This window comes from Euphorbia lathyris, chromosome 8 (assembly GCF_963576675.1).
Source record: "Euphorbia lathyris chromosome 8, ddEupLath1.1, whole genome shotgun sequence".
In the NCBI taxonomy this organism is placed as follows: Eukaryota; Viridiplantae; Streptophyta; class Magnoliopsida; order Malpighiales; family Euphorbiaceae; genus Euphorbia; species Euphorbia lathyris.
The window spans coordinates 73,188,443-73,215,896 of NC_088917.1; the positions used below are offsets into that span (position 1 = coordinate 73,188,443).

The 27,454-nt window shown below is 34.2% G+C and overlaps 2 protein-coding genes across 2 annotated transcripts; one reads left to right on the top strand and one right to left on the bottom strand.

Moving 5' to 3' along the window:
- The first annotated feature begins 9,129 nt into the window (after positions 1–9,129).
- On the top strand, positions 9,130–20,582 carry LOC136202896 (phosphoethanolamine N-methyltransferase 1-like). The gene is made up of 13 exons (XM_065993870.1): positions 9,130–9,216; positions 9,950–10,021; positions 17,012–17,127; positions 17,255–17,392; positions 17,513–17,650; positions 17,959–18,102; positions 18,756–18,866; positions 18,966–19,107; positions 19,214–19,494; positions 19,660–19,821; positions 19,914–19,967; positions 20,047–20,121; positions 20,195–20,582. Exons 1-13 carry the CDS (start codon positions 9,204–9,206, stop codon positions 20,291–20,293), a joined length of 1,545 nt encoding a protein of 514 aa, XP_065849942.1. The 5' UTR covers positions 9,130–9,203; the 3' UTR covers positions 20,294–20,582.
- Positions 20,583–23,618: 3,036 nt separating this feature from the next.
- Positions 23,619–27,235, bottom strand: LOC136203397 (uncharacterized). The gene is made up of 3 exons (XM_065994544.1): positions 27,085–27,235; positions 26,367–26,941; positions 23,619–24,396 (listed from the first exon to the last, which is right to left on the bottom strand). The coding sequence occupies exons 2-3, from the start codon at positions 26,926–26,928 to the stop codon at positions 23,696–23,698; spliced, it is 1,263 nt and encodes a 420-aa protein (XP_065850616.1). The 5' UTR covers positions 26,929–26,941; positions 27,085–27,235; the 3' UTR covers positions 23,619–23,695.
- Positions 27,236–27,454: the final 219 nt, after the last annotated feature.

A 27,454-nucleotide genomic window follows, 5' to 3' on the forward strand; every position in this document is an offset into this window, starting at 1 on the left:
GTATACTAAAAGTTAATAATGTATTTTGACATGATTTTTTTTTCTTTGTAAAGAAGTTTGGACCTTTCAAAAAGAAATTAGAAAAATAAAAACCACAATGATTGTAGTGTGAGGGGTGACCAATAATTATTGAGGGAGGTCCGGTCCCAGTATTCACATGTTAAAGGTTCGCCACTTCTCTTTATTCTCTATTTTCCTTTGAGAGGACCCAAAAGCCGTATGAATTTGTCCATAATACTTCTTTTTCTGAAATCAAACCAAAATAATTTAACCTTTTTTTTTTCTTCTTTTTAAAGTATAGTGGTCTAATATTAATGAATTGTTTGTGTTTGGTTATTTTTAGTTCTTTTAGTAATTGGATAGTATTTTTTATGATTAATGCTACACCCACTTTCTTGTATTAAACTAATGACAAGTTAACACACGATTAGGTGTATTCGATCAGTTTAATTATTAAATCAAGGTTTGATTTCTAAAGATGAAAATGTAGTTATGATAAGAATTTGGTGAGAGAACGTTGTCTCCTGAAAAAAAAATCTACCCGCCTCGAGTCTGGATTAGTCTGTGTTATCGACCTAAAATACTAGATAATTAGACAAAAAGAACTAATGTCAAGCTTAATTTCATTGATCCATATCTTCTGTTATATGGTAATAATATCCAAGCTCTAACAAATGTTAGATGCTAGTCAGATAGATAATATCATGGGAGATTAATCAGATTTGTATTTTTGTATTTATTAATAAATAAGTTATTATATAAATACAATTAAAACATATATTGTACAATCTAAATATAATAACTTATAATTATTTCATAGAAAAACATATATATTTATAACATATGTCCTTAAAAATGTGTCAACATGAATATTTGAACAATAGGTGCCTTTTATGGTTACTTTGTTTTTACAAAGTAAAGATTACTTTGTTTTTTTTACCATTGGATGATGGTGGACTTTAACAAAGTAAGTTCATCCAATGGTGTCTTCTATACTTACTTTGTTTTTGACAAAGTAAGCTTTACTTTGTTTTTTCTACCATTGGATGAGCTTACTTTGTCAAAGTTCATAACCATCCAATAGTGGAAAAAACAAAGTAAGGCTTACTTTGTAAAAAACAAAGTAAGCATTGGTCTTCTATACTTACTTTGTTTTTGACAAAGTAAGCTTTACTTTGTTTTTTCTACCATTGGATGATCTTACTTTGTCAAAGTTTACTTTGTCAAAAACAAAGTAAGCATAGTCTAACCCTTGAATAATAATATCATTGAAACAACTTAAACAAGTAAAAAAATCATGTGCATAAGTAATACAATTTACCAAACATTAAACAATGTCCTTAAAGTCTTGAACCGTATTATGAAAACAAGTAGAAAACGCAATTAAATAAAAATATCCTAAAATAATAAACACAGTTCACCGATAATCATGTGACAATGTTCAAAAGTGAATTACAACTCAATATAATAATAATAATAATAATAATAATAATAATTGATGTAGTATAGAATGAAAGAATGAGTCCATGGTGAATCAAAGAAATGGGCTTACTCTGAATCAGTTTACTAAAGCCTTAAACACATGTAGTAATCAAAGCTCTGGGATAAAGCTTAACCAACTAGATACGTGGACCAATGGACAACTCAAGCTTCAAAATACACTCCTATTCCCGAGAACATGTCGTATATTAAGGAAAGGTGAAAAGGGAAATGGATCGAAGCCAATCAACAGCTTACACATGGAAAGGTACCTAACCTCAGGTGTGTGAACAAATCCCTATAAATAGCCTCAAGAGATACGACATAAGGTACACACATATTCATTATCTTACTTATGTACTGCTTTCAAGTAATTTCCTCAAAGTATACAACTAACTTAAGCATCGGAGAGGAGACGTCGGATTCCAACCCCTCCTTGATCATTTGTTGTTGACTCAGTTCTTCTCAAGGCTAACTGAAAGTGTTATTCATATTTGAAGACATAAAGTGGTGTGGTGAGTGTGGGCGAACTTCTTGCTAATGGCTCATCTATATAGTTTTGTGGTCCAGCCAGTTCTTTAGCAAACTACTAATATCGCAAGCACTTCAAGTGCACCTAATCATGGCCTGATAGACGTTGGCAATAATCCACCAGAGCCTTTGCATATTTCTCCTCTCGTTTGGGATCTTTGGATCACGAACAACATCGGTTCATGGATGGCCTCACAAAGTAGCTGATATACAATATAGGCTTCGTTCACGAGTCTATGAATATTCTAAGGGCGGAATATGAAACATAAACGGATATGAATATTCTAAGGGCGGAATATGAAACATAAACGGAGGTGATGAGAGCAGAGCTTAAAGAGGCAAGAAAGGCAAATATGTATATGGATAGACATATCTCCATATCTTGCTCTACAGGACATCACGACGTCTGAACTTGTCCGAAGATAAGAGGAATCTCATGAGAGTTTCAACCTAAAGTTATTCTTGGAAGGTCAAAAGAAAAGCATATTAGTCCATCATACCGAAGATATTATAGTTTGCCGTCATCTCTTAAGCAAGTCCCGAAGCCTGAAGGTTCCAGATCTCTAAAGCGAGGTCGAGGCGTTCGTCATAATTCCTCTGAATCCTTGATTCATCACTGTCAAATCATAAAAGGCCAGAGGCGTCTAGATCAATAGATCGAAGAAATCAACAACCGAAAACCCTGATTGAAGATTGAAGAAGCAAGTTCCTTAAAAGAAGATGTGTACAATCTTATTAGGAAGGAGCTTCGTCATGCCATGAAGGACGAAGGTCTGGAGTCAATGCTGTTAGAAACTACCGACATAGACACTCCTCTTAGTGTGAAATAACCTATGCCGAGAGGATTCAAATATCCACTTCTCAAATATTGTAACTATATGGCTGACCCTACTCTTCATGTTAAAAAATTTCTCAAGACTCTCTAAACTACGACGGCTACCGATGCTCTCATATATCAGTTATTTTCAAGAACTATAAGAGATTCGACATCATATTGGTATGATCAGTTGTTACTAGGCTCCATCAAAACGTTCAAAATAATGTCGAATGATTTTTCTTATCACTTCACCACTTCCATTCCTGAAAGTAAAGCAATGCAATATTTGAATTATCTCGTGCAGGAGCCAAGTGAATCGATAAAACAACCCGGAGGCCAAAGATAATTCCAACTCTTATGAGAAGAGCACATGACTTTGTCATATGGAATAGTCACAAATTAAATCAATTATTGAAATAGCGGTTGAGTTTGGTTCATCAACCAAAGGAAACTAAAAGGGACAAGAGCATGGATGAGCACAGGAGTTCCAAAAAGCAAACAGATCAAAACTATGCTCTCATAAACGCTCCTAGAAAAGAAACTTTGTACTGGATAGAGTCCAAAAGACGACATATCTAGTACCCATCGAAGCTCAAATCATCAGGTTGAAGATATAATGACCTATATTATAAATTCCACAAGAGTGAGGGGCATGGCACTGAAGGTTGCAGACAGTTAGTAGGTGAGCTCAACAAGATGGTCGGAGCTGGAAAGCTGGATAAATTTCTTAAAAACTCCATCAAATATTGGGAGCCTAATGATAAATACCACACATAACGTGCTCCTAGGGGAGTGATTAATATAATTGCAAGTGGCCCGAAGGAGGATCATTCAGTTAAAATAAATCGAGTATACAAAGACCGGGAGTGGATTGCCAAATCCAGATCTGAATTTTATTTTGGTAGTTTTTCTCATCAGACACATAACGATGCCTTAGTCATTGAGATCTTACTTGAAGAATACAAGGTATAGAGAGTTTTTATTGACACAAGAAGTTCAGTCAATATCATCACTCGTAAGGCATATGAAGCATTATGCCTTGATCCGGAGAAGTTGGTTCCTACTTTATCGCCTCTAATAGGGATATCAGGTCATTTGATACCCCTCTTAGGCAGTACATAAATGAAAATTGCAATTGAAGATGGCCCCATCATGTGGAATACAACTGCTGAATTTCAAGTAATTAACTCAGTTTTTCCTTACAATGTAATTATTGGACGTCCACTTTTGTCAAAATAGGCAGGTGCTCTTTCTATCCATCATTTGGCGTGGAAAATCCCAACTAAAAGAAGAATGTTAGTGGCACATGGTAATCAATCGATGCTTAAGAGCTTACATAGCCTCTTTGGACATGAAACCATTGCAAGATGATGAGGAAGAAAGAGAAAGGGCAGAGCTAGTCAGTACTTTAGAGGCGGTTTGGCTTGTCGGAGGCAAATCTGTCCAGGTCTTTGCAAAAATCCTAGAGTGGCCCAAGGCATATATAGTTGAAACCCTAAAAGCTAATGTTAATACTTTTGATTGGTGTCCCGAAGATGTAACAGGAGTATCTCCGAATCTCATGATGCATTCTTTAAATGTCAATCCGGAGGCCACTCTGATCATTCAAAAGAAAATGAATAATGGGATTGAAAAGCAAAAAATAATTCAAACTGAAGTCAAAAAGCTGATAGACTGTAAACACGTCAAAGAGGTCTATTATGTAAAATGCATAGCTAACACCGTTTTAGTGAAAAAAGTCAACGACAAGTGGCGTCTGTGCGTTGATTTCACCAACTTGAATAAGGCTTGTCCTAAAGATTCATACCCATTACCTTGCACTGATATGTTGATAGACTCAACGACAGGATATGTAGTTTATTCACTCCGGGATACTGCAGCTGGATATCATCAAATTCTAATGAATTCGGAGGACATATTGCGAACATACTTTCAAACGGATGAAGGTACATATGGTTATAATGTAATGTCGTTCAAACTAAAAAATGCAGATGCTACTGATGCTCGTAAAATGTATAACAATAAATAGGACAAGTGTATCCTATCGCAGCAAGTAATACAGTGCTTAAGCACGAGATCGAACCACAAGGACTACTATCCTAATCAGTTAAATTCAATTGGGAATCTGTCTATTCAGCTGGGTTAAAAGCAATTTTGTGTTTATACTAATAAATTAAATGACTAAACTAAGAAAGCAGTAAACAGAACGAGCCGCAGGGTGGATTGTGATTAATGATAGTTACAACCTAGGAAGGGGATTCCATTGGTGAATTCCCATGAATGGGATTATAGGGGTTCAGGTTCAAGTTCGACTAGTGATTGAAGGTAATTGCCCTAAGTGAAGGACGAATGTGATCAGTATTGCCCTTCCTATTCACATGTATTCGGGTGACGGCTTGATTAGGCATATACCCTAGGACATGCAAAGCGTTAGGTGCGTTGGCAATTAAGGCTTAAGCCGTAGCCCAGCCACAAAGCCTCATTCCTAGTGGTCTCTAGCGAAGTCAATTTAATGCAAATTCTGTATAGAAAATTCCATGGTCAAGAATCAATCTATCTATTATCTAGGGCAATGTCAGGGTTACAAGCATTAGGCACATTATATACACAAACAGGCTAGTTGTTCATTATGAATGATCATTCTAGCATAAATCATGTTCCTAACATTACCTAGGCATAAAGCATGCATAAACTGATCGAATCAAAAGCGAATTTCTTAAACCCTAACCCTAAACATTCATAACAATCCAACCAATTTCATCCCCATCTTAGATTGGATGGGGATTAGTTCATAGACAAACCAATCATAATTATAATGCAAAAGGGAATAAACGAAGGCATACTTAGATTAATACGTAATTAAGATAAAGGGAAAGAGAGAGTAATTCTAAAACCCGTTGTCTGATTACAGTATAAACAAAGTTGGTAGATCCTCCACCCGTTGAGCTGTTCTTCAACGAAATTAAAGCTAACTACAAACTTTTCTTGAAAACTTAAAGCTAAAAGTGTTTAATACGGCTACAGGAAAGGAAAATAATAATCATCCCCTTGGATTAAGTTAGGCTGCCTATTTATAGTCGTAGGCAGCAAAACTAGGTCTTCCGGGGGTACCAACGACTTTTCCCGCGTGAAAAAGGTATTAAAAAGGCTGTAAATTCGAGTTTCCAGCTGGGGAGAGGCGTTTTTACGCCTCTCCCGCCTCGTCTCGTCGAGACAGAGGCTGTCTCGCCGAGACGAGTGGCTGTCTCGTCGAGACAGCCTAGTGTCTTGGCAAGACAGTGCCCGTCTCGGCGAGACAGGCATCCAGATGGGGCAAAGGTCCGGTTTTTCTCCATTTTGGTCCCTGGGCTTCCGAAATCCGCTCTAATGGCCCCTGATGAATCCCAAAAGTGCTCCGACGGTCCCTGAATTGTCCGGAATTGCTCCAAAAGGCTCGGGTCTGGTTCGGGAATACTCAAATACGCCTTAAAACACCTGAAAACACAGAAAATGCCATAAATACTCGAAACTACTTATTTTTCACTAAAAGCGAACAAAATGACAACAAAACTGAAAGGAAATAAAGCGAAAACGAACTAAAAAGGGCCTAAAAACCCTATACAAATGGGAGCTATCAGCTACATACCAGTGACTAGTAAACCAGATATTCAAAGACGTCATATAGGACAAGGTGGAAATTTATGTTGATGATATGATTTTTAAAAGACAAACTATAGAAGAAAATGCAACTAGGTCTGTAATCGAGCGGAGCTAAGCTTTGGCCTGCTCAAGCCATGCTTGCTATAAAATTAACGTGCTCGAGCTGAGCTTTGGCTTGCTCATAAGCAAAGTCCATGAATAAATAAATAAGATGCTTACAAATAGTTCGTCTACTACTCATTTATTATGTTTGTGAACGAACTCATCTAATAGTAAATGAAATAATATTAAGTTTAGATATTTGTGAACAAACACAAAACTATATATTTTTCTACAAAACAAAAATTTGTCCATAAATGTTCTAATCGAGCCTGTTCGTGACCTTTTGAGCTGAGCTTTGGCCTGCTCAAGCTCGGCTCGTTTACGAACCGAGCTAGTAAATCGTGCTCACGAGCGACTCATTTACAAATCGAGCTGAGTCGAGCCAAGCTTTTATTGAACCGACCACCAAGCCACTCATGAGCGGCTCGACTCATTTATAGCCCTACATGCAACTGATTTAGCCACAGTCTTCATTACCTTACAGGAGCACAATCTCAAGCTAAATCCAAAAAAATGCATGTTTGGGGTGTCTTCGGGTAAGTTCTTAGGATTTATGATTTCTCAGCGGGGCATTGAAGCGAATTCAGACAAAATCCAGGCTATCATCAATATGGAGCCTCCAAAGAAACTAAATGATGTCCAAAAATTGAATGTAAAAGTTAACGCTTTGGGATGCTTTATTTCATGTTCAACTAAAAGATGCATGCCGTTTTACAAAACCTTAAAGGTGCTAAAATTTTCAACTAGACGGAAGAGTGTCAAACGTCCATTAATCAGCTAAAGCTTTTCCTAGCTTCACTTCCACTGCTGAGCGAACCTCTACCTAGAGAAACTCTATACTTATATATAAGTGTATCTGAGGAATTGGTAGGGACTGTGCTAATTCGGGAAGAAGGTACAGAGCAATTCCCTATCTATTACAATAGCAGAGTCCTAAGAGATGCTGAGGTAAGTTGCCCAAGGCTAGAAAAGCTAGCATTTGGGGTAGTAATCATGACATAAAAGCTTCAACATTATTTCTAAAGTCAATCAATCATGGTCGGGACAGACATGCCTTTGAGCAAAATCTTGCAAAGACCTGAAACTTCTGGAAGGCTGACAAAGTGGGATTTGAAATTAATAGATGACATCCGATATGAGCCCCAAAAAGCTTTTAAAGCACATGCACTAGCAGACTTTCTGCTTAAAGTACCAGAGGAAGACAATAAGCAACCAAAAACTTCAGAAATATGGGAGATATTTGTGGATGGAAGTTCAAACAAAGAAGGTGTTAGAATCAGATTCATTGTACAAGGTCCTTATGGTTTTAAACTCAGGTATGCAACCACTTTAGAGTTTTTGGTATCTAATAATGTGGCCGAATATGAGGCTTTGCTGCAGGATCTTCAGATCCTAACTATAATCAAACCGGATAAATCTGTGTTAACAAGTGACTCTAAGTTCGTAGTCTGCCAACTCACGGAGAACTACGAGGCAAGGGATGACATCATGAAGAAATATCGGCTAATTGTAAGACAACTATTGCAAGAAGGAAAACAGAGGGCCAAAGTATGGAAGTTCAAAGAATCCCAAGAAAGAAGAATGATGAGGCAAATCATTTAGCAAAATTAGCATCAACTCCTAACGAGTTCGCCTCTGCTCATGTCATATTGAAAAAATATCCACTGCAAGTATTGATTGAAAGGAGATCCAGGTAATAGATATCACTAAAAAGTAGTTTTTTACGCTATTTTTTCTTATTTCACTACAGGAATTTGACAACTTGTTTTTCAAGATAACATAATTAGCATGTTCTGTTAGTTGAAAACGATTATAAATAGTAGATTAGTAGATGTAATCAAGTTAAACGTTTTGTAGCTTCTTCTAATCAACTAGAAATTAGTTTTGTTCTCTATTTCTCATTCTTCCTCTTCTTCTTCAAACTATTTTCTTACCATTTCTATTAATAGTTACATTATTTCCATCAAGATGGCATAGAATGAGTTACATTTCCTGAGATGAAAAGTGATACACCTACCTAAAGCAACTGAAGAGAGAGTGCTCTTAACTCTTATTAGATAGACGTGGAACTCAAGTCCAGATATGCTTTGCCGCGTCCAAAAGTAGCAACTCCAAACTCATAGCATCATCCCACCATCTCGACGACACAAACAAGTCAGTGATGCTAGACTTTAATATTGATTTGAGGGGTTAAAGACCTCAGGTTGCTGAAATTGAGTATCTCAAATTCGACTCTTAGTATACGCATAAAACTTTAATTAAAAGAGCATCCATATAAAAAAAAGTGTTCAACGAGCTTCGAATCAAGCACCCAATATAAATTCTATAAAAATAATATTAAATTATTTCCAAAAATTTCTCTCTGATTATACATTTTACATTGAGATTAGTTTTAATTTTTTTTAACATAGTATGGAGTCACCTAATACAATATTGTACCATCTGAAATCATTTAAACTTGTCTCATTCATTCAGCCATAATGTTTGGCAGATAATATGTGATTCTTAATGACCCAAATTTTGTACATACAAAAGCTCTATAAAACATGTGATCTTCATGCAAAAACCACAAACTATCTACTTTCTCTTTGCCTCATCCTCTCCATTTTTCTCCACCAAGATTCATCAATAACTAATGGCTACTAGAGGTAAGATTTGTTCTATCCTTATAGTTTTCTTCTCTTTTCTTCTATAAGAAAAAGAAAAACATCATAAACTTTGAGCCCGTAAGCCCATGGCGGAGGGAGAGAATGCACGGAGACTCCGTGCATTCCCGACCGCCAGAGGGTGGTTCGAGGCCTACATTTAAAATGAGGGTATGCATGAAAGTGTCGCAATTGCACTCATAAGCGAATACAGAGGCGTAGACAATGGGTGTCTAGTGGGGTCCTGGCTCCAATCACTGAAATCATCCTTACTAGGGATAGTTTAAGTCCCTCTGTTTCCGGAAGATTGGGATTGGGACTGTTAAGATAACGTGATTTTTTTATACATATATACACGCATGTGTAAAACTGGTCTCGCAACGTACCGGTCGTATATTTAACAGTAGATGAATACGGGCTTCAAAAGCTAAGAGTGCAAATTTACGGAAGAAAATCTGTTGTTCCCATTTCAGTGTCCCCTTCCTAGCTCACAAAATATATTATTTTAATTAAGTGAGGACTACCTTTTGTGAGAGGAACATGGAAGTAGACACTAAAATGAAGACAATATATTTTCTTCCCGAATTTACACCCCAACAGTTCCTTTTATGGAGATGGTCAGGGGTCATTCTCGGAGGGTGGAGTACTCTGACACCCCGAGCCCGCCCCTGACTGCATCCCCCTGATATAGGATTATCTCTTAACTATTAATTTGAGCAATTTTTAACTGTTTTAGGTGAAGCAATTCCAGAGCCAGCAGATTGGAGTAAGCCACAGCTCAAAAATGGCACAGGCTCCATTTACAAAGGTGCATTAGTATTATTAAGTTGAAATTAGTTTAATTTTTGAAGGGAAGGTCAAACATTTATAATTTTTCTGTTTTTTTTTTGAAAAATAAATTTTTTCTTTTATTATGACAACATGTTGTTATTTCTTGTTTATTGATTTAATTTTATATATTAAAAATTATCTCCAACTTTATTGTGTCTCGAAACCCTTTAAATGTTGGGGGTGTAGGTGAAACTGCTTTACTACTAAGCTAAAGTTTCTTGGCAAAAGAAGGATTTGCTCCATTCCTTTTTTTTTAATAGTTTGCCTGATTTCTTAATTCGAGACTCGTTATGCACTATTTAGACGAGCAAATTATTAGAAACACCCGGTTCTCCATGTTAAATAGATGACCTTTCATACATATTTTAACATGTATAATATGGACCCACACATATTATAAGAGAATCCATTATTTTAATTATTACATGGGGTCATAATACATGTGTCCAAATGTGAATTGAGAGTCCTCTGAGTGACATGGAAGACCAGATGCTTAATATAAGAACTCATTTAAATGGATCATCTCACAATTAAAGCTCTCTGTGTATGTTAAGACTCGAACTCGAAATCTAGCTTAAGGGACTTGACGTCGTTAACCACTAAATTTAACTTTAATTGGTTATATATGTATGTTTCAAGTAAATCATTTTCAACATATTTTAATTTATTCTTAAAATATGTTCATAAAAGGGTTAACTCTTCTTTTCCATTTTTGAAAGGTTGGACTTCATTTGATTGATTATTTTATTTATAAATCATTTTTGTGAGCCACCACGGAGATAGTGACAATTTATTTTATTTTATTTTAGATTCCGTATCTTAAACATATGAACAAATAAAAATAGGCTTAATACATACCCAGCCCTCTAAAGTTGTCCATTTTATTCATTTAACCCCTTCAACTTAAGGGACATCCTTTTAATTCCTTAAACTCCAAAAAAACGCTACTTTTAACCCCCTATCATCCGACGTGGCATTGACCTAGTCAACGTTTGTGTCTCAAACACAGGAGGCGCGTGGGAGGATTTTGTTCTTGCCTCCAACGGTAAAAAAAAATGCATACATCCCCCTAAAGTTGTCCATTTTGTTCATTTAACCCCCTCACCTCACGGGACAACCCTTTAACCCCCTAAACTCCAAAAAAATCTTAGTTCCAACTCAAGTACGGGCATTGGAGATAAAGAAGATTTAATTGGTGTCTTTCTAATTTTTAATTGGTGCTTTTTTTGGTCTCAATCCACGTTGAAATTGTAAAAAATGCTTTAACTTTGTATGAATTATGACCACAGTGTATATAGATACAGTGGAAGGCAATACAAAGGAAGAGTTAAAATCTGATTTGATATGAAGTATAGAATACAGTGGAAGATAAGTGATGACTAAATGATATTTATAGCAATTTTTCAATATTAAGGACTTTCAAAAGAAGAAAGTAGGAAAGAAAAGAGCAAATTATACACACGGACAACATTATATCTCGGCAGTCTAAAATATGGGGTTAAAAGTAGCGTTTTTTTTTGAGTTTAGGGGGTTAAAGGGGCGGCCCGTGAGGTGAGGGGGTTAAATGAATAAAATGGACAACTTTAGGGGGCTGGGTAATTCAGGATACACACGTGTCACGCGCGTGATACACACGGACAACATTATATCTCGGCATTCTAAAATAGGGGGTTAAAAGTAGCGTTTTTTTGGAGTTTAGGGGGTTAAAAGGATGTCCCTTAAGTTGAAGGGGTTAAATGAATAAAATGGACAACTTTAGGGGGCTGGGTATATATTAAGCCATAAAAATATTACTAATATGTGTGTGTTTATTTAATAATATGTTTTTATTTGGACTTCAGTCTCTGTAAATGAAATTTGCTTTAATTCAAGTGATGGAAAATAATTTAAAACATGATATTTTTTATCTTTAAAAAAAATCCGTAAACAATGTCTTGTTTTTAAATGAGAGCTTTTTCTCTTATTTTTCAAATGTATTGAAAATGAAAAATAAAATGACACATATGAGTATATTTAGATTTATATATGAATAAAGTAAAAATTAAAAATATAATATCAATTTAATTGAAATAATTAAAATATACATTATTTTCCTAAAAAAGTTATTATTGTACTTTTTTTTAATAATTCACATCTAATATAAGAACGACATAATATTTATAAATTGATATAATATAAGGGAAATTCAATATTTAAAGACAGAAATATTTCAATTTTAAAGTAAAAAAATATTCACATGAAATTGACAATTAAAGAACAACATAATATTCTTCCAAAAAAACAATATAATAAAATATTAAAATAAATTTATAAAACCATACCGGCAGAAATAATAAATCTATATCTTAGGATGCTTTGAATCTCCACTGTAGGATTATAATGAGTCCAGATCTAATGATGAATAACTAAATTCATTTGATCATTCAGGATCAAGATGAATACTACTGTAATATTATAATATCAGGAATAATTTAATTAGTGTATAAATACAATTTTCTTTTTCACCAAAGCTCCAAAAATTGAGTTATTTGAAAGAAGGGCTTTGAAAACATCTAAAAATTATTTAAAAAAGAAAACCAAGTAGCCTTTAATAATTTATTAGACTCTAAATACATAAAAATTTCCTGATCTTAATCTAAAAAATTGATTAGTCTTCTGAATTTTAAAGTGTATCATTGTGTTTCAAAAAAAAATGTTATAGCTTTCTTAACTTATTTAATGTAACATGGTATGGTATGATTAAATCTAACGGCTAAGTGGTAAAATAAGAGAAAACTAGAACAAGTTCAAACACATATCACTTTAATTATGTTTTGAGAATAAGTCACTTTAACATTTAAATAAATTTAAGAGGATAATATGTCATGGATATTTCTCAATATCCCGACTATTCAGTAAAGATGAGAAGGAGATATCGAGATTTTGGTTTATTATTAGAAATTTTTGATCTTTATTAAATAATGGGTAGCTTCGAATTTAAGAAAATGCCAATTCGATTCAAAGAAATAGTAAGAATTCTTAACTTCTCTTAATTTAAACGGAATGTGTATTCCATATAGAATCAGTGCTCTATTCAATAATATCAAATGTCTAGTATAACTTTCTGATTTCTATGAGAAAAATTTACTTTTAATATATGTTAAAGTTTTAATTTTAAATAAATTTAGAAAATCAATGAATCGCGATAACTAATGAGATATTTTCAAAATTATAAATCAAATTGTTTTCTTTTACTAAGTTCAAGGAGCCTTCGTGTATTTATCCTAATTATTAAAGATTAATCCTTTTTTTTAATGAAATATGGAAAGAAGCTGTTCACGTTTTAAAACTAGGTAGGACCCGAACTTCATATGGAATCTCTCCCCAATCCATAATTAAATATTTTTGGTGAGAATCCGTATAATTAAATCAAATTAGATTTCAAATATAGATATTAAAAACTATATAATATTAAATAAATTTATCATCCCAACCATAGATCTTCCAAGAGTAGATAAAAAAAAGTACGAAATTTATAAAAATATAAGAAAATAAATATTTATGGATCTGCTTGATTGAGAGAAGTCCAAAAACAGATGAGTCAGCACTTTGGTTACGAACTTCAATGTGGTGTCGTTTTGTGCAGTTAAAACAAGTCAATAATGGATGAGTGATAATTGTATGAAACTAATCGGTTGAGGATATGGCCCACATACCAAATAACACGTGGAAGACGTTCATAGGATCACGTGATACCTCTCCCACCTACTCAGATCTTTCCCAGATTCTTTTTAACTTTTTTCCCCCTAATTGTGAATCCAATTTTTCTTCTATTTTTTTATATTAAAATGTCGGTCGTTTTTAACTTTTATTGATATGTTGTTTTCCAGAAAAAAGAAATATATTTTATTTTTGATAAAAAGAAAAAAGAAATATTTAAAGCCATGAATACACTCATGACTTGAGCTTACCCCAACTAATATGGCCTCAGAACTTCAAAACATAATAATTGGAAAAGACGGATTTAACGGAAAAAACATTTAACTAACCAACCGCGTATTTATATAATGTATATGTAAAATGAAGAACGAAAGGAATGAAAAAGAGAAGATGAAACAAAGAGAGGGCGAAGAAGACGTTTGAGAGTCTGAGGAAATGTATTTTTGTCCAAAGTGGATGAAAATATTTAGATCTATAAGATGAAAGGGAAATGTGTCAAATATGTTAATGGACCATTTCAAATGGACTAGATTAATAATTAGCGTTTTTTAATATTATAGCCACTAAACTTCAATTAATATTTCAAAATGATCATTGATAAGTTGGAAATACAAAATTCTAAAAATTAATGACAGTCTAAGCAACTTCAATTTTTCAACTTTTTTTAATTCATTAAATATCGTAGCATTACGATAAATAAACGAAATATTTAAAGAGAAAAAACTCTAAAAATAGTGATTATGGAAAATAAAAAATGCATTTTCACGATAACTTTAAACAACTAAGATTGTCAATAGTCATTTGAACGTTAATTAAAATTTAGTGACCATAACATAATAATAAAAAAATATGAAATTAAATTATTTTTGCTATATGTTTTGAAGTTTAATTGTCAACCCGTGAAAATGAACATGGTTTGTGGCAATAAATCTAATTTACCCCATTTAAAAGGTCTGGATTACATTTTCTTTTGTAAAATATAAAAAAAATGTTTACTCAATTATATGCCATATTAAACTGGATAGGTCATTGAAATTTAAGTTTAATTATAATATAAGTATGAGGGGATTGTTTATTCTATTTTCTCATCCAATTTATCTTTTTATATTGAAAATGAAAGTTTTAAGTATTTAGTTAAAAATTTCTATTTACTTTTTTATACATGGAAAAGTAGTTTTTTTCCAAAAGTATGAATCACTGCTTTTTAGTGAAGCAGTCTAGTCCAACATCAAACAGCAGGTAAATTAAATGGATCCTACATCTCTGAAATCAGAAGTAGAAAGTTGTGATTTCGAACTCATCCTCTACATAAAGTTAACTACGAGCATTTCTAAATATAGAATCACTAAAAGATTTTATAGATCAATATGCTCTAACATATTTCTCTCAGTACGTAAAATTACTAAACCATTTAACTTTTCTTGTAACATTGATTATCTCAAATAGTTTTTCAATAATTTTAAATTTAAAATAAAAATTCTTTCGATAGATATAACAGTGACTACCATAGTTATAAGAATTCGAAAAGCAATTGAAATAATAACAATTTGGTGCTTTAATAAACTCAAGAATCTCAAAATGATAACAATCTAGTGCTTTAACAAACTCAACAATTTTGATAAAATCATTTGCAAAACTTTTATTTTTGAAAAAAAAAATCATATGCATCAACGTATGAATTATATTATTGTTTTATATCTTTTGAGATTTTAATTTTTGTATTTTTTATAAATTTTATATTTTCGAGCTCCTGCCTCTCTTATGTCTCGAGTATGTTGCAGTTAAATTCAGGTGAGAAATTTTTTTTGTATCCATTATATTTTTTAAAATTAAATTTACCGTATTATTATTTTTGTACCCCTCTCTCTTAGGTCATACCCTAAAACCGTGCCTTATCCCCACCGTATAGAGAAAGCAAATGAGGATTTCTCATCTCCCGCTGAAACAAATACTATAAAATGAAAATTTTCAGCCCAGTTGAGTTGTGTAGACGTTACTATTAATTAATATATTAAAAATCTCAAACTGAATAGTTTATTTAAAAAATAAAGGCTTAATACATCATTTGACCCTTAAATTTATCTGAAATAGTTGATTGACCTCCTGAATTTTTAAAGTGTCTTAATAGCCTTTCTAAACTTGCATAAAATGTTCAATTAGCCTCTCTGAACTTGCATAAAATGTAATTAATTAATCACTCGGTTGGAAAAATATAAGTTAAATGCAGAAGATATGTTGCACGCATCTTAAAAAAGTAAAACGACCAAAATCGGGGTATACAATTATAATATTAGAGAAGAAATGTTTTATAGTTGAATAAGTAAGAAAATCTTTTTTAACATATTTTAATCTATTTTGTGAAGTATGTAATAACATTATAAAACACGTGTAACATATCTTCCGCATTTGACTTACTTTTTTACAACCGAATGATTAATTGATTACATTTTACGCAAGTTCAAGAAGCTAACTGGACATTTTATATAAGTTCAGGAGGCTGTCGGGACACTTTGAAAATTTAAGGGACCAATCAACCATTTTGAACAAGTTCAGGGGCAATAATATATTAAGCCAAAATTAAATAAAGCCACCAACTTCTATCTATAAAACCCTCCCACACATATCGAAGTCTGCAACCCATCAAAACATAACCAAAACGCAGAGCTTTCTTGCGTCAAACCTTTTTGTTGTGTTCTTTCTCATGCAGCAGAAAGGCAGACTCTTAAACCGCAGATCCAGGAGCTTTTCTAGATCTCGCATTGCCATTGAAGGCTTTTAAAATCTTATCTCCCCTGATTTTTCTCCCTTTCTCAATCCTCTCGGATTTCACCTAACTTGCTCCCTCCATCTCTTCTTCAATTTTCCTATCTCTTCCACTTCATTTCAACAATGGCTCAACAACACGGTAATCCTGCATTTTGTAGATTGAATTGGGATCTGAATTGAAACATATGGTTAAACTGGGACTAAGTTTATAACTAATTGATGCTTCGATCAATTTTAATCAGTTTACATTGTTCAATTGTTGTTTTCCAGTGGAACAATCGCGATCTGAATTGAAACATGTAGTTAAATTAGGAGTGGATTTATAATGAATTAATTGTTAGATCAATTTCAATCAGTTCACATTGTTGAATTGTTGTTTGCGAGTTTAAAGAACGTGTTGCGATCTGAATTGAAACATATAGTTAAATTAGGAGTGGATTTATAACTAATTAATGCTTAGATCAATTTCGATCAGTTTACATTGTTGAATTTGTTTTGCCAGTTGAAGAACGTGAGATTCAAAAGAATTACTGGATCGAACACTCAGCTGATTTGACAGTGGAGGCAATGATGCTTGACTCAAAAGCATCTGATCTAGACAAAGAAGAACGTCCCGAGGTACTGTTTTGATCTCACTGATTTAGTGATTCTATCTTTATATCCTACGTAATGTAAGTAATTTGAGTTAGTGTATAAATAAATGTAAATCCATGCTCATTTTACAAATCGTTAGGACTGTTCACAGGTGCTTTCTCTTCTTCCACCGTACGAAGGGAAATCAGTTTTGGAATTTGGAGCTGGTATTGGCCGTTTTACTGGCGAACTAGCACAGAAGGCTGGTCAGCTTATTGCTGTTGATTTCATTGACAGTGTGATAAAGAAGGTTAGTTGTTCTTCTTTTTGTCACCTACATTTGTTTTCTAGAATGCTATGTTTAATGTTAATGTAGTGTTATGAATTGTATCTAAATTGTTTTGCTTTTTCTTTATCATACTGTCTGCAGAATGAAAAAATCAATGGACACCACAAGAATGTCAAATTTATGTGCGCTGATGTCACGTCTCAAGACTTGAACTTTTCAGAGGGATCAATGGATTTAATCTTCTCAAATTGGCTTCTCATGTATCTCTCAGATTACGAGGTACTGTTTACTTGACTTTGATTGTCTCATAACATGGATTTGTTAATACTGCAATGTTATTTTGGTACAATGTTAAATCTACTTAAGGCTGTGATGATTTGCGTCTGATTATGCCTATGTTCTTCATAGATATGAAGGCTATCTGATTTATGGAGTTTTTATAGTTATTGTTTGTGCATGTTACATAATCTCTGAATAGCCTGTGAGGTTATGTTTTCTATGTTCTTTGGATCTTGCAGTCTTTGCCATTTGAAATTTGAAATTTGATTGTTTTTTTCTCTTTTATTTACTGTGACTATTCACGACAGGTAGAGAATCTAGCCGAGAGGATGGTCAAATGGTTGAAGGTTGGTGGGTATATTTTCTTCAGAGAGTCTTGTTTCCATCAATCCGGAGATAGTAAGAGAAAGTACAATCCAACTCACTACCGTGAGCCGAGATTTTACACAAAGGTTTGCTTCATCTCCCAAAGCTTTTTGGTGATCAAACACATCCAAAGCATGACAGGCTTCCCTTTTTTATAGATTTTGTGTTAAAAATCATAGAAATTGGGTTTTTTGGTCTCAGTCATCTTGCTGTCTTTTGGTTGCAAACAGTATTTGTATTAGGATTAAAGCAACCCGAGGCCCTGAAATTTGCTTTTTTTTCATATTGATCCTCTGAACTTTTAGTTTGACACATTTAGCCCTTGATTATTTATAAACCTGCACATTGAGTCCTTGACGAAAGGGCTTTATAAATGATGAATGCCTAAATGTGTAAAAACAAAAAATCAGAGGCTGAATTTGTAAAAACAACAATGTTCAGAGACTTTACATACTTCCCTTCCTTTTATTATTAGAAGGATGGCACGACTTATAATGATTCCTTGCAACCATCAGTCAAGGAGTGGCTACATAACAGTCAAGCATGTAGCAAGACTAGATTATATAGTAACTGGACTTAAAAGTCTTATTAGCTTAGCTTCAAGAGATGCTAATATGATTAAGAAAATGTTCCTTTGAATCGTCATAGCATTACGTTGTAGATCTTGTTAGACCCCATGTAATGGCACTATGATTTATAATGCATGTATGTTGCTGATTTTTTTTTTTTTGTATAACAGATCTTCAAAGAGTCTCACAGCACTGATGGTTCTGGCAATTCTTATGAACTATCTCTTGTTGGTTGCAAGTGTATTGGAGCTTATGTGAGAAGCAAGAAGAACCAAAACCAGGTAATTTAAATGATCTATTTGATTTTGTAATTTGAGTAATTAAGTTTCAAAATAAATTGGCTTACTGACAATCCAGCTTGTGGGTTTTGCATGTTACAGATTTGTTGGTTATGGAAGAAAGTCAGTTCACAAGACGATAAGGGGTTTCAACGCTTCCTGGATACTGTTCAGTATAAGAGTAATGGAATCTTGCGATATGAGCGTGTCTTTGGACAAGGTTTCGTGAGCACTGGAGGATTAGGTATGCCACATTTTCCCATTTCTACCTTTTTGCTTCATGTCCTTAACTATCAAGCTGTGAAGTTTTGCATTGTTTAAAATGAATCTTTGATTTTGCCCATGTTCAGAAACAACAAAAGAATTTGTGGAAAAGCTGGATCTTAAGCCTGGCCAGAAAGTTCTGGATGTTGGATGTGGTATAGGCGGAGGTGACTTTTACATGGCTGAGAACTTTGATGTGGAAGTTGTCGGCATTGATCTCTCCGTCAATATGATTTCTTTTGCTCTGGAACGTGCCATTGGACTCAAATGTGCAACTGAATTTGAAGTTGCAGATTGTACAACAAAGACATATCCTGATAATACATTTGATGTTATCTACAGCCGTGATACCATTCTGCACATTCAAGTAAACACTCTTTCGGTTTTCATATTTTATTTTGTATCACTTCTTTTGTAGTTGAGCTGGCTCCTAGTGCAAAACTAACCCTTTTATATTGATACTTTCAGATCCTTAAATGTTTAATTTGACATCATATCAGGTAAACTTATTCTGTTTTTTACAATATTTCAGGACAAACCTGCATTGTTTAGGTCATTTTACAAGTGGTTAAAGCCTGGAGGCAAAGTTCTTATTAGTGATTACTGCAAGAGTGCTGGAACTCCAACCTCTGAATTCGCCGAGTATATTAAGCAGAGAGGTTATGATCTTCATGATGTTAAAGCATATGGCCAGGTATTATTTTTCAATTGAATAAATTGTAATTGCTTGCTGAATTCTTTGTTGCTGTTTAGCTCGCACATCCTAATCTCGTAAATGATATGCAGATGCTTAGGGATGCTGGTTTCGATGATGTCGTGGCAGAAGATCGAACTGATCAGGTCCTTTAAACAACCTTATCAAACATTTTTGATATCACATTAGCTTTCCAGCTTAAATGACTTATTACTTGTTCTGTAGTTCCTGAAAGTTCTGCAACGCGAACTAAACGACATTGAGAAGGACAAAGAAGAGTTCATTTCCGACTTTTCTGAAGTGAGTTCAGCACTGGTCTGTTAGTCTTTGTTGGTTTATCTTTATTTTTTGTACTAATCTGGTCGTTTTACAGGAAGACTACAACGATATAGTTGACGGATGGAAGTCAAAGTTGATAAGGAGTTCCTCGGGCGAGCAATGTTGGGGTCTGTTCATTGCAAAGAAGAAGTGATTTCAAGTATTTCTAGGATGCTTTACTTCTAAAGTACAATAAATATTCTGGTCAGTGAATCATCTGGTTTTGGTGATCATATGGCTTTAGTCAGATGATGTTTGGACTGAATTATCGTAGCAGTTTCCAATCTTTAGTAAAATTATCTCCGATTTCGAAACAAAATCCTTGTATGAGTTTATGATTTTGTTTCTAATGTTGTGTATGGCTGGAAATGACGAAATGTGCTTAGTTTTTGTTAGTATCATTTATCCAATCTTATAAAATTGTTATATTTATGGACTGCGAACTTTTCATGTGCTTGTTACGTTTATTATTTTTGACATAATAACACGATTTATGAAAAATGGCGTAGATTCTGTATGAAGAAAAAGAAAGAGTGAAGTTGTATAAAATTAAGCAACGAATAGCACTGTAACAAGCCTTTTCGTGTAGAATATACATGTCGTATAACATGATTATGACAAGGTAACTCATTTTGACACCTTTATTTCAAAGGAAATTCCGAGATTGTGAGTTCGAAACAGGAACTTATCGAGCACAAGAGCAGACCCGAACCATCTAGACATTCCCAAGTAAAAACCAAGCAAAATCAGCACCCCAAAGTGGCTCCAGCCCCTAAATTATGGCTGATTCTGTTACTGATACATCATACATAGCAGCAAACTGGATAATATTTAAACATCAAATCATGTGCCACTTTTGCTTGCTTACACCATATTCTTACATTATTTAAATTTTAAAAAATTGGGATAAGATACGGATTGTTCCTATCTACTATTAACGTATGAAAGGATAAAATTTTACCTGTAATATTTTTAAACAAAATCAAGTTTGCGCTAAAAAATAGGGATAATATTTAAATTTAGTTCTATGGTTATTGAGACAGAACGAATTCGGCTTCCATATACAAAAATGCAACATGAGGTTGAACGTTTAGCAGACGGTGCAATTTCAAACTTCATTAACGAGAGATGTGTTTTTTTTTTTCATGTGTAATTTTATAGTTTTAAGAAATAAAAGAAAGAAAATAGAAGTAGAAAATTGGGTGATGTGAATATATATGATTTTATTCACTTGTGAATTTAATACAACCACATCAAAATTGAAATACAAAATCTTTACCAACAAAATCTAAATAAACTAACTGAACTCAACAAACTTGAATTCAAAATAAAACAGATTAATTCGAAAGTCTAAAATAGAATAAAAAGATATGCAGATTCTGAATCCCAAAAAATAAGCACTATCCTTGCAACTTTTGCTGAAAACTCTCATCTTTGCTCTCAAACATTCAAAGCCTTAGTCGTAATGTTTATAAGTTGTTTCTCTAATTTACAATGAACCAGAAGAATTTCATTGTCTTTTCCAACTTATCTGAGGAAATAATACTTAATGTTGAAATGTTTACTCTTGCCATGGAATACATGGTGTTCGAAATGGAAATAGTTGCTTGATTGTCAACGAACAATTTCGTTACCTCACTTTGAACATGCTAGATTTGCCAAAATTTTCCTCAGACATAAGGCTTAGTTGCAGCAACATATTTTGCCTATGTTGTGGATTGAGCCACTACATCTTGCTTATTTAAACACCATGAAAAACAATCTGATCCAAGGTGGGTTTAATGCACCATTAGTCACTGAATTTACATGGTTGTCTCAAATTGGTCACTCAATTCCAATTTGTTTCAATTAAATCACTTAAATTTGAATTTTTTCTCAATTATGTCACTCTGCCATTTCAGTGGTTAAAAGACATCGAAATAATGACATGGATGACACGTCAACATGAGTCAACTCATATCTCTAACCGAAACGAAATGTGACAGCCACGTGTCTGTTATTTTTATAAAAAAAAACTAAATTTTGTTTTTTTATAAAAATAATCGACACGTGATAGCCAGTTGGCGCATACATGGATGTCATATGCCATTTCAGTCCGAAATATGAGTTGACTCATGCTGACGCGTCACCTATGTCATCATTCCGATGTTTTTTAATCACTGAAAAGTGACCTAATTAAGACAAAACTCAAAGTTAAGTGATTTTATTGAGACAAATTGAAGTTGAGTGACCATTTTGAGACAACCATGTAAGTTCAGTGATCAATGTTGCATTTTTATCAATCCCAAACCCGCTCAAAAAATAGACAGGCCAGACTGAGCCTATGATCAATTTTCATTGTCCAAGCCCGGCCCAAGAGACCCGGTACCGTGGACAGTTCTAATCAGGACGGTAGGGCCATTAATAGTTCTATGCTACCTTAGAATTTTTCCCTAAATTGTTAGGAAAGAAGTAAAGATTCTGTTGCCCCTAATTCTACACTTGCTTTTCTAACAAATCAATTCCAATGCTCCCACACTTTAGACAAGAGCCGTCCTCTTTGGTTACCATGCTAACAGAATATTCTTTGGGTTTGATTATGGTATTTTCTTGAAATTACGAGCTCTGTAATACTCGTGTAGGGGTTTGAAAACGGATTATCGTGTAGGTTAACGTACGGGGTGTTGAACACTCCGACATGCGGACACACACCTGACACGCGAAAATTAGTGTCCCCTCTTTTTTTTATTACGGGGACACAGCTTCTGAATTAAAGTGAAATATATGGAGTTTTTTTTTAATAATTTTACAAAAAAAAGGTTAATATATATGTAAAAAAATAAAATAAAATCCAAATAGAAAAAGAAATCTACACAAAAAGATAGCAGATGCTCTTTTTTTATGTAAAGAAAATAAATTAAAATCTAAATCAAAATTAAAAGTAACGAAAACCTAATCAAAATTAAAAGTTATGCACCCATACCCATACGAGTACCTATGACGGTGCTTCCTAGATTCCACATGATTATATACAACATGAATGACACAAAAATGATAATTGTGCCAAAATTAAAAGTTATGCACTCATACCCATACGAGTACCTATGACGATTATATACAACATGAATGACACAAAATGATAATTGTGCCAAAAAGATCGTGTCAAACATATTGTCCCTAAAAGAAATTCACATTCAATTTTGAAACTATTGCTACTGTTCGTTTTGTGTTTGATTGTAGATATCCAGTAGAATCTAGCACCAAATTTGAGTTCATACAGAAATTCTACAGTACTCATGAAAGCTGAAGCAATACACCCGACCAATCAATTAATTCCACTTGCGTACATTTATTTCTAACACAATCATCTCCCATGAAGTGTTATGTATCCCTCTTTTGATTGGTTGGGTGTATTACTCCACGAGGAGTACGGTAGATGTTCTCTTATAGATATTCGATGGTTTAACATCATAAGCCGAAAATAGTAAAGACTAAACAGAGACGCAACAATGGATAGTATGAAAAAAGCATGATCTGTGCAAATTATAATCAAGAGTTGCTAAACAATGTAAATTACTCAAGGTTCATGGATTAGGTAAGGAAATTTGTTAAGAATGCTCACTATATTTCCAAGGCAAGTAATTAGTGAGTCCCCTTGCTGTCTTGCAAAATCAGTTTCGGAATCCGGAACGCTTTTCGGGTTAGTCGCTCCATGTTCTGCTGTGCCAGGAAGATTGCCTTGAACTACAGCAAGGATTGTTTCCGCATTCTGAGACAGATTCTGAAAGGCCGCCATTTCTTCTTCTCCTAATTGTCCCATTATCTTCTTCTTTTGGGCGCGAACAATCTTTTTGGGGCTCTTTTGAGGGTCATCTTCAGCATTGATTATTTCAAGGTTTTCTTTTCTACATGACTCCTGAGGATGAACGATCTTTTCGGGGCTCTTTTGAGGTTCATCTTCAACATTGATTATTTCAATGTTTTCTTTTCTACATGACTCCTGAGGATGAACGGTCTTTTCGGGGCTCTTTTGAGGCTCATCTTGAACATTGGTTATTTCAAGGTTTTCTTTTCTACATGACTCCTGAGGATGACGTTCTCGAGTTTCTTCCTGATTGTATTTTACAATCCACATCTGAGGATCTACTTCCTCCCAGCTTTTTTGAGGTCCCACTTCATCCTGGAGTTCACAAGGCTGTTCCAAATCACAGATGTTCCGAGGTCTTTCTTCTAGCACGGTTCCCTCAGAGCTTGAACACGGCTTACGTCTTTTGGACCCTAATAGAGACATTAGAATGAAATAATGTAGGTGAAAATCTCATCAAATGACTGCTTCTGCAAAGCATAATTGTTTTATACTCTTTGAGTCTTGAGAAATCTTCAAAATCATCAACAGATGATGATTTCAAATAGTTTACTCAATGATCAAAATCAATAGTTCAAACAAGCTGTAGGGTTATGCTAAGTTTCTGACTCGTCTTCCTAGTTTCGATGAGAAATTTGCACTATTTCAAGCTTTATCGAGACAGAACACAAAGTTACATGTTAGCATCTAATCTATAATGATCTAAAGCATCCTACTGTAGCAAGATGACTGCGTATCAGGCCCTTGATACCCAAAGAACCATAAATTACAATCACGATATAACTGCCCAAGAAAACTAATAGCAAGCCAACTCAAAAACACATAAGTTGTTATGTTTTACTTCGTTAAGGAAGGGTTAAATGCATGTTGATCACTAAACTTAGATGATAATGGTCACTCAACTTCAATTTGTCTCAATAAAATCATTCAACTTTGAGTTTTGTCTCAATTATGTCACTCGGGCGATTTCAGTGGTTAAAATGCATCAGAATGATGCCACGGCTGACACGTGCGTATGAGTTAGCTCAAATGTCTAATCGAAACGACACGTGCAGCCACATGTCGGTTATTTTTATGAATAAAAACTAAATTCTGCTTTTTTTCATAAAAATAACCTATACGTGGCTGCCAGGTGGCGCATAAATGAATGTCACGTGTCGTTTCGATTAGACATCTGCGTTAACTCATACTCATGTGACCTAATTGAGACAAAACTCAAAGCTGAGTGATTTGCTTGAGACAAATTAAAGTTGAGTGACCATTTTGAGACAACCATCTAAGTTTAGTGACCAACGGCGCATTTAACCCTGTTAAGGAATTATGATGAGTCTTTGATCTAGTATAGATTTTGCATGCATTAGTGCTTTATATTTGGATCCTAAAAAACTGATGATCTTTGATCTTTGTCCTTGGATCATTATGCTAAGAACTTCAAACTTCTATCAAGAGGCATGGACGGATGGACCAATGAAAATTAATTAACACAATCCCTTGTACATGAATATTTGATATCAATGCCATTAGTTAAAGGGATAGTACTGATCCTACTGAAAATTTAACAGTTAGTGAACCATAACATACCAGGTTAATAGCATAGAAGCTTAATTAAATTACGCAGTTTCCAGCAGTAAAAAAACATGCGAAACTTAAAAACATCTTGACAAGATAAAATGCAACACAAAGCTATAAAATTATGGCGTTGGAGGAACTTTACCAAGAGAAGGCTACCTTTCTCTTGAGGACACAAATTAAGTCTTGATCTTTTTTTACTTTAATGTAGAAACAAGTATTAGTGAGATGTTATTGACAATTATATGGTCATGGAGATCATTTTCTGTTCCTATTAACTGCATAATGGAGCTTCTAGTACAAAAGACAAGCTTTTGTTTTTCCTGAATAGTGAAGACAAAAACAATCACAAAGTAGCAAGGATTTTGTTGACACTGCAAAAATTGCACAATTGAACTTCACAGATAGATGCATTTAACCCATCTATAGACAGAAGAATTCAAAATTAATGATACTAACTATTAACAATCATATGTTCATAGTCCTAGATATCGAATTCTCTTCCTGTTAACTGTCTAAAGGAGCTTCCAGTCAAAAACACCAACAATATGGAGGAAAAGCTTTTCTGTTTTTGAATAGACAAGACAAAAGCAATCATCAAGTAGCAAGGATTTTGACATTCAGACTGCAAAAATTGCAGAATTGAACTCCAATTATATGTGCAGCAGTAAAAATACATCTATAATCAGAGGAATTCAAAATGAATGACAACTATTAACAATAACTTAATTAGATTAAACCCATGGATATATAATAAATTCGAGAAACAAAATATTAAGCTGGTTTGATCGTGAGAATAAAAAAGAAAACATACCTGATTCTGCAATGGGACCAAGAAGGTCAGCTTGAGCTTCAGCTTCAGCTTCAGTTTCAACATCAGTATCCGAATCAGTATCTACATCTTTCACCTGGGCCCTTACATAATCGCCGATGGCTTGAAAGAGGGCCTCGTCAAAATTCTCGGGAAGTTGGAGTTCTTTCCTCTTTTCATAATTCAAATTCCAAAAAGAACCATTCTCGGATCTGGAATCCCAATGTTTTATCTGGTAGTATTCAGTGACCAGAGACTTCCACTTCATCCGGCACTGGTTCACAGTGCGCCGTAGGTCTAATTCAGTACAGTGTTCGGCAATGATTTTCCATTTCTGAAAGGAAGACACATTTTTCAAACAATCCGCTTCAATTACCGAAATCACGTCCACAAGAACCAGCGCTTCCTGTTTAGTCCAGTGCTGAGCATCCTTCGATCTTGTACGCGGCGGATCAGATTTCGAGGTACTCTGCTTTGCTGCGATCTTAGGCTTGCGTCCTCTCTTCTGTGGTGTAGGTTGCGAGATCTCAATCTCCTTCAATAATGCAATTTCCTTTAGATCCATATGCAAAAATTACCTGCAATTGAAGTGTTACAGATTGGAGAATTTCGTTCGAATTGCAGTTAGACATGAAGATTTCAAAGAAATACATCGACGCATTGCAAAGTAATAGAACATCAAATATCAAATGCATACTGATTTCAAGATTTGTGAAAGTACCAGATAAGAAGGTCGGTGATACAGTGATCACCACTGTACGGAGACGGCCGATTCTGACAAACGCAGCTCAGGTGAACACATCGATGTTTGTTAAGAGGCCTGGACCTTCAGCAACCCCCGAGGCCTGATTGGACCTTGTGCGGCTTTTATAAGTTGGACAAACAGCGGTATAGTTTTTGGAGAAATATCGATTTAGGTTTAGATTTAAAGTTAAAAAATGTATCAATTTAGATTTCGATAACGAGTTGGACACGTTATTTCTATTACTCTGTTAAATTCTGATTTCTTTTTCCATGTACAATTGATAGAATTTAACGGAGTAATATCAATGACGTCCTAAATTGGTACCCTTCTTAAACGTTAAACCTAT